The sequence below is a fragment of the Cynocephalus volans genome, chromosome 13 (assembly GCF_027409185.1).
Source record: "Cynocephalus volans isolate mCynVol1 chromosome 13, mCynVol1.pri, whole genome shotgun sequence".
Lineage (NCBI taxonomy): Eukaryota > Metazoa > Chordata > Mammalia > Dermoptera > Cynocephalidae > Cynocephalus > Cynocephalus volans.
This window is the reverse complement of record NC_084472.1, coordinates 107,349,166-107,362,568: the sequence shown is the minus strand read 5'-3', so window position 1 is coordinate 107,362,568 and position 13,403 is coordinate 107,349,166. Positions and strand designations below refer to the sequence as shown.

General features: G+C 41.6%; 1 protein-coding gene across 2 annotated transcripts in view; it reads right to left on the bottom strand.

Moving 5' to 3' along the window:
• UNC5D (unc-5 netrin receptor D) overlaps window positions 1-13,403 on the bottom strand; it is a 534,662-nt gene that overhangs the window by 18,227 nt on the left and 503,032 nt on the right. For both annotated transcript variants that reach the window (XM_063077218.1, XM_063077219.1), the window contains 2 exons: window positions 8,780-8,929; window positions 1,194-1,358 (listed from right to left, as the gene is read on the bottom strand). In XM_063077218.1, coding sequence (XP_062933288.1) covers window positions 1,194-1,358; window positions 8,780-8,929 — 315 coding nt within the window. The remainder of the gene's footprint in view (window positions 1-1,193; window positions 1,359-8,779; window positions 8,930-13,403) is intronic.

The window sequence follows — 13,403 nt, the reverse complement described above, 5'->3', positions numbered from 1 at the left end:
AACTATTCGGGGAATTAGCAATATTTATGTTGCATAAGCAATGAATTAAAAATAGAATGGAGAGAAGTGATAATGCTATGTGGCTACAGATTTTCAAATAAGACTCTGAAATTGAGTTGCTGTGAGGGTACTTCAAAAAATTAATGGAAAAATGGAATTAAAATATGAATCGTTCCATGAACTTTTTGAAGGCCTCTCATATGCATAATAATTTAACACATAAGCGTGTTCAACCTCTCCCAACCCTAAACTAATAAATAGATACTATTTATATTCTGGTAAATATGTATATGTATGTGTGCGTGTATATATATATGTATATATTCTACAGGTGGACAATAAAATGTTTTCCGATGCTAGACAGGAATTGCCTTTAAAGTGCTAAACAAACCCTCTACCCCTAAATAACCATTCTGGAGGGACTGTTATTGTCTACTCTATAAGCTCAAGTCCAAAGCCATGAAGTCATTCTGTGGTTTGGGGAAAATCAGAGCCATGGAGGAGATCAGACGTCTTTTGTAAACTTTCCCGGGGACTCTCCTTTGAATTCCATTTTAACTCTGCCCTTCAGCAGTGATAGGAGCTGGACAAGGCCCTCTACCTCTTGGCACTTCCATTTCCTTCGTAGAATGAGATTAACATTTACCCTGTTCTTCTTATATTATTCTACTGATAAATCTAGGTTTAATGGAAATGTGGATGTGCAGAATCTGGAGCCTGAAGGGCATGAGAAATGTAAGAAAACCAGGAGTGCAGGCCCTAAAGGTGAAATAACATATAGGGCAACTGACTTCTGGAAAGCTAGTTGGAACCAGTAGAAGAACAGCCCAGGGTAACCTTGTGCCTCTTTGCATCTCAGCTGCACCACCTGGCTTCAGCCTATAATAAATCTCAGCTGATATGCCAAGCCTGCTATGGACTATGAGACTGCTTGGGTTTTGTGTATAAAGACCTGTACCAGTTCCTTTCACGGTGTAAGCTCTCTGATGGGTTGAATTTCCCTGCCTAGTAGAAGCTCAGTTCCCTCCTCAGCCTGAGAAAAGATTTTTTTCCCCCTTATCAGTAATGAGGATTAAAAGAGTTCATCCATTGTGAAGCTCTTTCAGAACCTGAATAGCAGAGCTAAGTGCAGCTTTATTATTCTTATTGCCCTTTAGGAAGGAGGTCGAATGACCTGTACATCAAGGACTCACCTCTAGGATCGATGTCTGCACTTGGAGGATCTGTTCATGGCCTTTGAGCTGCCGGATGCAGATTTTGCAGGACAGCTGGGTGGTGGTGGGTGTGTAGCGCTCCAGGGAGAAGGCACAGCGCATGGGCTGCCTGTTACTGCACCACACGCGGGAGAACGGGACCTCCTGCAGCGGGGAGGAAGGACAGAGGGGGGCTATGGTGTGCAGGATCCAGCGAGCTGAGCGGAGAACAGGAGAGACTTAATAATTTTGATGATGATGATGTTCACAGCAGAGGTAATTGCCTAAGTGCCTTTGGTGGAATTGTTGTAGAAATAATGTTCCAGCATATGCCAAGCAGCACGAAAGCAATTAATGTCCACTCCAATGGATAACATTTGAATTCCAAAACCACATTGCCAAAGCTCACATTTCACTTGGTGACACACATGGTTAGAAAGAACATCAAAAACTATTATTTTTTTTTTTGCACTAAAAAAGTATTTTAGAAAACTCCTATGGTCCATCCTTCTACCTAGTGTGGGGTAGGATGATATCTTCTTAAGTGAAAATTATGCTTAGGAACCGACTGACCAGAATTCATCTCCACACCACAAATCCATGCAGAATTGTGCGAGAGCATGCTATTGCTAAAGTACCCACCATAAACACTAATACCTACCATGAAATTACACACGTGTACACACAACCCAGAGACGCAACACATCTAGCCACCCAGAGTGATCTAGTTTGCCAACTCTTCATTTATTCAATTCATCCATTCCACAAACATGTTCAAAGTGCTTGCTAGTGGCTAGACACTGTACTACTCACAGATAAACAATAAGAAATAGTAACAAATTAGGCTGAGTGGCAAAAGTAATTTTTACTACATGAGGGGGAAAAATGTACAATCTATACAGATCACACATTCTTCCAAATACTAGCCAGTTCTTGCCACCAGTTGGGCTGTGCTTTGGCATGTGACTTTACAATATGCCATTGATATTTTTTCATGTACTAAGTTTAGTGTCTCTTTACACAAACATGGTTGGGACTGTCAGCATGTATGCCCTGCTTCTACTAATCCACATCCTCACTTTTTTCTCATCTTATTAATGTGTTCCTTTACCTGTTGCTAAAAATATAATTTTCTGCAATAATAAAACTGAAATGTAGCAAAACACATATCAAGTCTGGAAGTTTGGGACTCCAAAGTGTGACTGCTGATCAAGTCAGCATGAGTTATAAGACCAAGGACCCAGATTAAATTTCAGTTTATCTACTTTGAGGAACAGTTACCTGGTTATTCCTGGGTGCTAGTGTGCACCCACGTTTGTACGCCTTGTTTCCTACTTCCCTCTATGGGAAGTCACACAGATGCTGATTTTGGATACTTCCTGGGGAACCAGCAAGGAGGGAGAGATGGTGGATGGTTGCAAACTCGGAGAGAGGGGCCGCTTTAGGGAGTGTGAAAGAATAACGTCATACATTCGGCCTCCCACCATCTCGGGACTGATGGGGAAACTGTGTGTGGTTTTTGTCTGTTCTTACCACTAAACCAAAGGAAAGGCAGTGGATTTGCATCTCCGGGAAGGTCTACTGTGTGACACTACCTGGCATTTCACTGACTATTCCTGGCAAGGTGTGGTTTGTCGGTTTGCAGCATGTCTTTGCCAGGCTCAGCTCTCCCCTGCGTGGCAGGGACTGGAAGCCTGAAGACTATGCTTTAAGGACTCCTCCACCAGCAGGGAGTTCATGTTTGCACTCGGCCATTGAGAGGCACGCGTGCTGGTCTTGGAAGGGAGAGGAGGTGCGGAGGCCATCCGCTCCCCCGACGTCAGCAGGCAGGCCCAAGGGTTCCGGAACAGGACCCCACAGGCTTGCAGGGGCGTCCGGGCATTCCCAAGAACCAGCTGCTTCAGTGCTGTTGGGGTTTCCTGAGATTCCTGAACTTGCTGGTTTCCCAATGTCACTAGTGACTTTCTCTGATCTTGACTCTCTCGGGCTCTCCAAAGGTTTTGTAAGCACCTTGCTATGGGTCAAATTTGTCCCCCCAAAGTTCACGTATTAGAAACTTGGTCTCCATTGGAACAGTGTTCAGAGGGTGAGAAATCCAATCACGGTATTTGAAAGGTCAGGTCTTTGAGAGGTGGTTGGATTGTGAGGACTGTGCCCTCATGAATGGATTCATCCATTTATGAAGAAATGAGTTATCGTGGGCGTGATTCTGGTGGCTTTATAAGGAGAGCGAGTGAGGTTAGCTTTCTCTTGCTTGGTCATTCTCACCATGTGACACCTTGAGTTGCTGGAGAGAGTCACCCCACCCAGAAGGAGGCCCTCACCAGATGTGGACCCTGGACTTTGGACTGTAAGAAATAAACTTCTTTTCTTTACATTACCCAATATCAGCTATTCTGTTATAAGCAACAGAAAACTCATACATACATAAATCCCTTGACTAAATTTCCCTTTGGTTGGAATATCTTGTGTTTTCTGTTTTCTTGACCAAAACAATTCTCTAAATGAAGCTCCAGTGGGTTTGAAGAAGTTCTTTTAGAAACTGATATGATTTGGACAACAGTGAAAGGTGCCGCTAGTGGGTTCCACAGGGAGGCCATCGTCCAGGGGAAACGCTGGGAGAGGCACCAAGCTAGTGTCACTAAGGAGGCTTGTGGCTGGGGCACCACTAGCTTGTTCCACCAGCTGACAGCACAGTTGCACCTAATGGTATCGCTTCCCCTTTTCTTTCCATACAGAAAGTTTTACTTCTCTTTCTCTCCTGGTAGTAGACATTGCAGCAGAGGGCAGTTCTGATCAGTGGGGCCTCCCTGCAACCTTTAGAGGAAGTCATTTTCCCTACGACACTCACCAGTGGCTTTTCACTGGTACCGTACTACGTACTTACAGGTTCTGGCATTGCTCCTTGTCATGTCATCCAACTCTTGCCTTCATTCTGCTCCTGAGCCGTCTTGCATCTTGTGAACAGTGGGAGCCCTTACCCCGCATCCCAGCCTCCTCCACCTCTCTCTGCCCACTGTCCTCTACCAGACCCCAGCTGCTCACACCTGCCCAACTGCCATCTCTCTGCACGTGAATCCAATAACAATGTTTCTGCTACCTGTCTCATCATTGTCAGTCCCTGGCATTATATCCGAGCCCTACAAATCATTTTATTTGGCCTTTCTTTCCCTGGCATCTTTACCTCTTGAAGACTGTTTGTCACCATCTGTGTCCCATTCTTCCCTGATTTTCCCCTTCCCTCCAGTTTTCCTCTCTGCACTGCACCTCATCATAGCCAACCATAGTAACCTGCTCACCAGCCTTCCTGCCGTCAGTCTCTCCTAGTCAGAGCTAATGAGGGGGCCGGGGCTGGGTGGGAGAGGGAAACAGAAGACAGTTGATTGTTTTTCAGGGAATAGCATTATGGTCTCTCTTCTACCTCTAACCATGGGTGGGAGACACTGATGCGACCAGGCCACCTGGGAACTCTGCTTTCAGTACGTGATACCTTTGCTCGGGGGAGTCACAGTGGCCCCGATCCCTGCCGTGTTAAACCTCGTCTCTGACCTGGCCTTCAAAGGCTTCCACCATGTTGCCCTAGCCTTGCTCTCTCCATTCTCAGTTTTATTAGACCTTAAAAAATAAACTCTCTTCTCCAAACCAGTAAATTTTTGTAGAGTTGCTTGGCAGCATCCCTTTCCATGAAAGTAACTACAACACACAGGGGTCTGTGGTTAACAGATGCTGTAACCTAACCTAAGGTAGGTTTGCCTAATCACGCTAATTAAGGAGGTTTCTGGTTTTTTTTATAAAGCTGGAAGTTTGAAATATTAAAGCGTTACGCAAGTGCTTGGACTTGAGGACTACAAAGAGCTGAGATCGAGGTCCAGCTCTTCTGCAAACCCACATTTTTTGCAGTGGATTTGAATTCTTGGTAATGCTTACCTTCCTTAAAAAATGGCACTGACCACTTATTTAAAAGTGAATTTCCTGTATTTTCTTCTGAAAACACCGGAAAAAAGGTGAAAGAGTAATACCCACTGCAGAGATAATCTTTCTTTGCAGAAAGAAGCGAATCAGCACACAAAAAATTCCTCTCTTTTCTTTCCATTCCACTGCACACAATCAAAACATTTTAAAAATCTGATTTTAAGAAGTATCAAAAGAATTTTTTTTATTGTCGACTTGAGTAGCAGCTGCCAATTTTTCAACAAAAATGTTCTCAACAAAACATTTAAAAATAATAGAATTAGAAGCACTGTGATTAGTGTGTTTTCAGGGCAATCATCTTTGCTTTCATTTATTCAAGAAACAAAAAACAAAACAAAAACAAAAAACACCAACATGCTCACTGAGCTGAGAGGAATTATGTGGAAAGTAATATGGGAGGACAAAATGAAGCAAAGTTATGGGTGTTTAAAGAATTCCGGAAATGTTTTCATTTTGATTCCCATTATAATTAGGTTCCAAGCAGATGGAGAGAATATAAATCATATCCTAGCAGGAGACAGACACGGGCTTCTCCAAGATACACAGCATGCCGAACAGACAGCTGCTTTTATCCTAGGGAGGTGACAACCCGACTTTCTGTTCTGTTGGATTTAAAAAATAAATGAATATGTATTGTATTCTGTTTGTTACAGCTTCCCCACCCCACAGCCAGCAAGGAGTAAAGGAAACCATGACTAGGTAGCTCTCAGGTGACAGTAACCTGTTGAGAGCAAAGTTATTTACCTCGTAGAGGTGGGTTGCTAATTCTGTGGAGAGGGCAATAGCATATCTCAAATTGTGGTAAAGTCTTAAAGCCTGAGAAGAAAATAAGGAATAATAAATGGTTTATTTGGGGACTAGCACAGTGGGCCTCAGTTCTTGGCACCAAGGTCAACGGGTGCAACTGTAAGTGGACCTTTGAGGAGCTCACAAAGCCTCTCCTCTCCTCCCACCCATCACTCTTGGCTCTGTGAACAGTAACGGTTGTAGCATGACATCCCGTAAGGTGTGATCCTCCAGAAACCAAACCAAAGAGGTTTCAAATCTAGTTGGCTCTTCTATATCTAGGCTCTCATCATGTAGCTCTGGACCTTACCTTGAACTCACACCATCCTAAAGACATTTCTTAAGCAATTTGGTGGTGTCCAACAGGGCAAATATACTATGCACTGGAGAGCTCCAAGGTTTATACCTTCCTGGGAAATTGTGCCTTTCTCAGAAGGAAACAAGATTTCCTGGGAGAGTGGGGTTGGGGTACAACTAAAATATGTCAATTCCCAGATTCCTGATTTAAAGGTAGAGAAAAAGAGAGAGAGGTGAGAAGCTGATGCCACCAGGGGTCTTCCATGTATTGAAATGGAAGACTAACCAGTTGAAGGAGAGACCTGTCAGTGATGTCAGGAATAGTATGATTTTCTGTCTCCACAATCATGTTCTGGGATAACAAGAAAAAGGGCCTGTTAGTTCCTAACCACTAAGCTCTAATGAAAAGCCATCCTCTATGATCCACGCCAAGTTTGCCCGTGCACACAATGTCCTCCATGAGGTTCAAGAAAGCTGAACACACACCCTCCCCAAAGTGCTTACATCTACTGCCCCGAGCAAACACAGCATGGTCATGAAGCCAAGCACAATATGCATTCTCACAAGCCGAGAGATTTCCATGATGACAGGGGCAAGGAAATTGGTGGTGGAGGCAGTGAACAGAAAGGAGGAATAGAGCGGAAAGCCATTTTGGGTAAGAAAAATGAAGTGGAAATGAACTCAGTGGCAAGCCTCCTGATGCAGAGAAAATTAAATTGTTTCTCAGCCTTCCAAGACTCTTCCAAAATTATGCTCAGTTACAAAAAGGCAAATATTTGTACATGTTCACAGCCTTCATGCATCCCAGCCCAGGATGGGTTGGGCAGTAAAGCTGGCTGGGCTTCCTTGCAAGCCAAAGCCTTCTGACTTTGGCTGGCTCTGTTGCATCCTCTGAGGTCAGCAGGCTCTTAGCCCCCTAAGCCCCTTCTGCCTGGAGCTCTCTTGGGTATCCCTGGGGTTGGAATCATTGTTTAAATGCTGATGGCAAGGTAATGGTTCTTTCATCTTATTTTTTATCTCCAAGCATTAAACTTAAGTTACTTTGGACTGAGTCACTTTCATTAGATCCAGTGAAATGAGGCCCTTATAACCCATAAAGATTAATACAGAGAAATCTGTAAGACTACTGGGACTTGTTTTAGCAATACTCTGAAGTTCAGTTTGGACTACAAACTTTGAATACTGCTTACTTGAAAACAAAGATACCTAGGTCTTGAACATCATCAACAATTCATTTATTCATAGAAAACTTCTCTCCATAAGGAAATGTGCCAAAAAAAAAAAAAAAAAAAAGAAATTGGTGGGGCCACAAGAGACATTCATATTGCTTTGAATGCACTGAAACTGTACAGAGGGGCAATTCCCAAGGTAATGAAAAGTCTGAAAAGTAAATAGAAAAATGCGGCCTTGCCCAATTTGGAAATTCTGAATTTCAGAAGTTGAAAGGTTGGTGGTTCAACTTTTCTCTCTCATGGTACAGTCAAGATTTTTTTCTTTGTGATCTGGCTTATTCCCATTCTGACAAACTGATACACCTGTCCATAGATTTTTTAAACAATGAATTCTGCAAGGATGAAAATGTTAAAAAAAAAAAAAAATACAGGGCTCTGCACAGTATGCTGATGGGCAGAACAAAAAAGCTTGAAAGTGTCCTGTGATTCCAGATGAATGTGAGTCCATCAGAAACTTTTCCAGAGTTAAGGAAATGTCCTGTTACTTCATGCACAGATGACGCTGGCTTAGGAAACTCTGGCACACTAGCGAGCTGCTTACAGTAACAATGCTTATCACTGGGAATTCTCATAGACTTCAGTAGCAGGATCCCAAGTTGATGAGGGATCTTTTCATGCTAAGTATGTACTCAAAATCCTAACAATGACCCAAAGAGACTCTGAGTCGCCCTGCTGTGTTAAAACAAATCTCTAACAAGAGACATATGGACAAGGATATATAAACGTCTTTATATATTTACAAAAGGACTGTGCAGAGGCATTGCCCTTTCTTTGCTTTTCAATTTGTAATTTCTTCTTCCCATCAAGACCACTTCATTTGGCAGCCAGCATTTCATATATAAAGGACAGAAATCCCTTGGTCTCAGCTGGCCAGCCCTGGACCTCACTAACTCAAAATCATCATCTTTAAAAAGTTTCTCACGGACATTCAGTTTACTCACTGCCGAATATGATTAAAACAGTGTCCCATAATGAACTGATTTTAATAAAAACATACCAGCAGACAAACCTTGTTCTGGGTTGTTAAACTGTCGTCCTCAACCTACACTGAACAACAATTCAAACAGGAGACAGAAATGTCACAGTACCTGACGTGCAAGCACCTTTTCCCCGCCTGTTAGAGACCTGTGAATTTAGGACAGTATGTCTCATTCCCTGCATGTAGCCCAGACGGTTACCTTCCTGTGACAGTCTTGAGATGCCATGCGTCCTTTGAAGGAGGATGCCCCTCCCCAGGGTTTGTGACATGCTCGCTGGTTAAAGCACAGCCATTTGTGTTAGGAACCCATTGGCCAGTACCTGGCATGCAGTGAATGGTTTAATTCTCCAGAGGAAAGGGGGGATATCGAGGACAGAGATCTGGAGACTAAAGGTGTTCCCTTTGAAGTGCAGCAGCTTGGGTTCTTCCAGCAGCTGTCCGCCCTGATGCCTTTCATCCGAGACCACTTCCTGGAGAGGAGGAAAGAGAAAAGAGGAAGAGCAGTGAAGCACCTGGTGCCTCAGGTCCTCTCCGTCCGTGGGTATGTGTCTCCTACATCTCCACATCCCTACAAGGTTCAGAACGAAGGACTAAAAGCTGCTGGGTTAAAGGATTTGCAAAGAAAGAGACAATTGCTCTTCACTATTTGTGTTGCTTAGGGTTTTGAACACCCTGCACCTTTCTTTGAAACCAAAAGACCTCCCTTGCTCCCAAGCAGATTATAATACTGTTGTTTCCACAACGGTATGAAGTTTATAGTCTGATAGGACCATGATCAAGGGATGTATTTGTACTTAACCTGACACATCAGCAAATTTCACAATGAAGACAGAAACAGCTCCTCCACTCTGGTTCAATTATTCTTTACTAACACAGGCATTATCTGATATTTATTGTTTTGGCTTAAAATAAATGTCGCAGAGTGCATATGTTTGTTTATAGTAATGTTCGTAACAAATATTATGCAAAAAGGCCAAAAAAAACCCAATAGTTGTTTATCAAGTGAGCTTTAGCTCAGGAAAAAAAAAAAAAAAGAAAGAAATCAAATTCCTGAGGTAAAAACTCCTCTATTATTCACTGAGAAATCTCTATAATTGTATCTAATACAAACACATGCCAAATACATTTTATTGAGTAAACCACTTAATTGGTTCTAAATTTGCAGTGTTTGGAATTATACTGGCGAGATGATAGGACAAATGAAATAACAGAACAAATATTCTGTAATATGTTAAACTACTTGCAGGGGTGAGGTTTTCAATATTACTGAAAACAAGAGTTCTCTCTAAATCCATTTTTTAAATAACCATTAATTGACTTATAATTTCCTTGCAGAGCTCGGAGACACACAAAAACTGAAATCTGTGATGTCTTATAAACTTCCCAGATTCTTAAAACCAGGTTCTAAAAAAGGCTGTAAGAAGTAAGACAAACCGGTTTATAAATACAATAGAACTTACATTTTAGTTGTTAGTGAGTAAAAGCAGCTTTATCCATTTCCTGTCTATAAGTAGAATGACATTAATAAAAGCCTTTCTAAGAAGTAGCCATTCAACCCTTATCCTTTATGTTCACATCAACTATTAATAGGTTCCTAGTGACTTTTTTCAGGACTAAATGATTGAGTTCCAATGTCATTTTCTCCAGGTCTTTGGTCTTGCCGGTGGGAGGGGTGACCCTTGGATTAATGCTAAACTTGCTGTGATGACGGAAATGTTCTCTATCTGCATTGTGCATTATGGTATCCTCTAGCAGCAGTGCCTAGTAAGCACTAGTGGCTACAGTGACTAAGGAACTGAATTTTTCATTTTAATTTAATTTAAATACCCACATGTGGTTCGCAATTACTGTACTGAACAGTACAGTGTTATGGAATTCATAACATTGTGGATTTCAGTGTTGGGCACAATAACATAGTAGCCAGAGTCTGATGGGGGCTGCAAAGAGTGGAAGGAAAATGGCAGGGCAGGGAGGAAAGGGAGTTGATTCTAAGTGCCTACTTGGTGAGACATTTGGCCTCTTATGGATGCTGGTCATTGGTTCTTTCTTCTGAGATTTAGTAAGTGTCCACCAGAGCTATGCTCGAGCTAGGTGCTGGGTATACAGAAATGCAACAGTTTCTTCCACCAAGAAGCTCACAGTCTAGTGAAAGGGTTAGAAGAGTAGGCATATGATTATAATATAGAATCTAAGTATTACAATCCACGTATGCTGGGAGGTAAAGGAAGACAGAGAGAGTGTGCCTGACTGGATGGGAGGTGAGTCCTGGAAGAGGGTCAGGGAATTAATAGAGATGTAATGTTCGAGTTCAACCTTGAAGTAAATATAGGAGTTGCCCACTTGGAAAATAGGGAGAGGGCATTGCAGACACTGAGCAGGACCTGCAAAAAAGGCGTGGTGGTCTGGCAGCTGAGACAGAGATTGGGTGGAAGGAGTGTGACTGGAGATGATGAAGACAGAGGGCACGGGCCAAATCATCAATTATGTATTTTCCTTAGTCCTCAGTTCCTTACCTGGGTTTATTCATGGCCAAGCAAAGTAAACAGCATGATATTATATTAACCTCTTTTAGCAATTCTGGTGCAAGTTTAGAAACACGTACAAATAAGAAACATGCTTATTATTAAAAACATATAAAAGCCGCAGTATAATAACACTATTGACTCTTTTAAGTGTATCTGAACTAAGTTCTCTAATTCATACCCCATTTCTTTAAAATTTAAGTTGCCTTAATGTACAAGGAAGTTAAACTGACATCAGGAGATGAAGTAACTTATCCAAGATCATGCATTACTTAGTGTAGTATGAGGCTATTTTAATGTTTAGAAACTACACAGAATTACTATATTAGAAAGAAACTTAATGAAGATTTGATCACTAAGTACCTTATTTACAGATAAGCATCTTCCCAAGTTATTTGTCTAAAGCCACATAGTCAATAAAGAGCTAAGACTAGAACAGGGTACCCTGATCTCGGTCTACTGTTTTTTTGTATTAGATTTCCTGCCTCTTCTTATGCTATGCTTGATATTTTTTTAAAAAGTCATGTGAGAGTCAGACTGCTATTAACTGTCCCATAAATAATTTTTCACTGATGTGAGACATATGTATAAGATGACATAATTCAGTCTTTGTTTGTCCTAGAGTTATATATACTGTCTAAACAGGCCCTGAAATGCAGAATGAACAACATTAGGAATTTTGAAAATGGACATCTACTTATAATTATCATGGAGGAAAGGGTACCTTTTAAAAATTTCTGCTTTAACGCCCTAAATTTAAATACAACCATGATTTATTTTTTGCTTTTTTAGCTTGCTACTTTAATCTGCACATATCGAACCAACTATATACAATTAACAGCGTCTCCTAATCTTCCACAAAATATTAAGCAATTATAGTTATTCTGTACCAAAACAATTAAAATGAGAAAGCCCAATAATGAACTAATCATTGTATTTATCTATTTGTAAAGGCACAATTGGCTTCAGAGTTAAAGAAATAAAAAGTGCAAGCTTTAAAACTCCCTCTGCATAGAATGGGTGGCACTTAACGCAAACTTCCTGGACATGCCATTAGCCTGTTGTAACACTCTCAGGGGCTGCGCCTGGACAGCTGCGCTTTTAAACTTCTCGTATGATTTCGATGCCCAGCCAGGTTTGGGCATTGGTGCTACAAACAGCCCTGCTGAGCTAGTCCTGGTGAATCACTCACGTGGATGTACCACCCCAAGAGTGAGGCCTGATGTTCCCTTGAGTTTTCCTATCTGCCTCCTAGATGGTAAAGACCTGTTCTATGTCTAGTTCCATTGTTCAATTAGTATCTGAGTTAATGAAACGAGAAAGTAGAGCCTGGCCAGTTTCTTGTATATGAAATGCACCTGACAGCTCTGGATGGTGGTGTTTCTAGGCATTTTCCATCATTTCACATTGGGGGCTGCACGTCCTCCAGTTCTAGGAGCTGTGGCCGGGAGAAACTTGTGCCTCACTGAGCTCTTTATGTTGATTTAATGAGACAGGCAGCAATATTCAGGTGTGCTTCAGGGACACTAAAACAGGCAGCCGAATTTACATATTTATGAGACAAAACTGTTTGAACTTACACACACACACCCAAGTTATGTCGCTGTAGTGTTTTTCTTTAAATGCTTTATGTGAACAATATTTCCCAAGGTTGCATTATTGATAAACACAAGAACTACATCTGGAGGAAATCCTTTGAAATTAGATTCTAAATCCACATTAATGCCAAGTAAGTAATGAGTACTGAGAGGTACTGAATAGGAGTGCTGTGAGCAGTGCAGGAAAAAAACTAGTTGTGTTTTCCTTTTTCTTTCTAAGATGAGATAGGGCAAGTGCTTAAGTCCTTGCTTTCCGTATGTCAAGGTTTGTCAGAGCTGTGTGTGTGTGTCAGCAGGTAATAAAACACAATAACAAAAAACTAGGTCTTAAAATGTTACTGCTTTGAAAATATATCCTCATTCCTCAACCTTTGGTGTGAATTTATCAAAGGAGACGATGTTGCACACACAAACATAAAATGGCAGCTCTAATTATTACAGAAGCACACAGGCAGGAAGGACAGGAAGTCATTTAGTCTTTCTCTTGTTACCCTTCAGGCAGATGACACTTTCATCTTTTTAAAACATGTCTGAAACGATTTAATTTTCCATAGGGGTATTTATCAGAAGAGATCTGCAAAATCTGAAACTAAATTAATTATGTCTTAGTCATGTATATGAGGCATTTTGTTTGGGTCATGCAAAGAAACTGCTACTATTATTCAGATAAGCTATCTCCAGAGCAAATGAGAAGCTGGCAGAGCAGTGCTGCAGGAGGTACAGGGGGAAGAGACATGACTGAAAACAGAGACTGTTTCTATTCAGTTACCAAAATTCTCTGAAAGAATATTCTTTGGTGTGGCCATTATGTTGCCTGGCTCCCT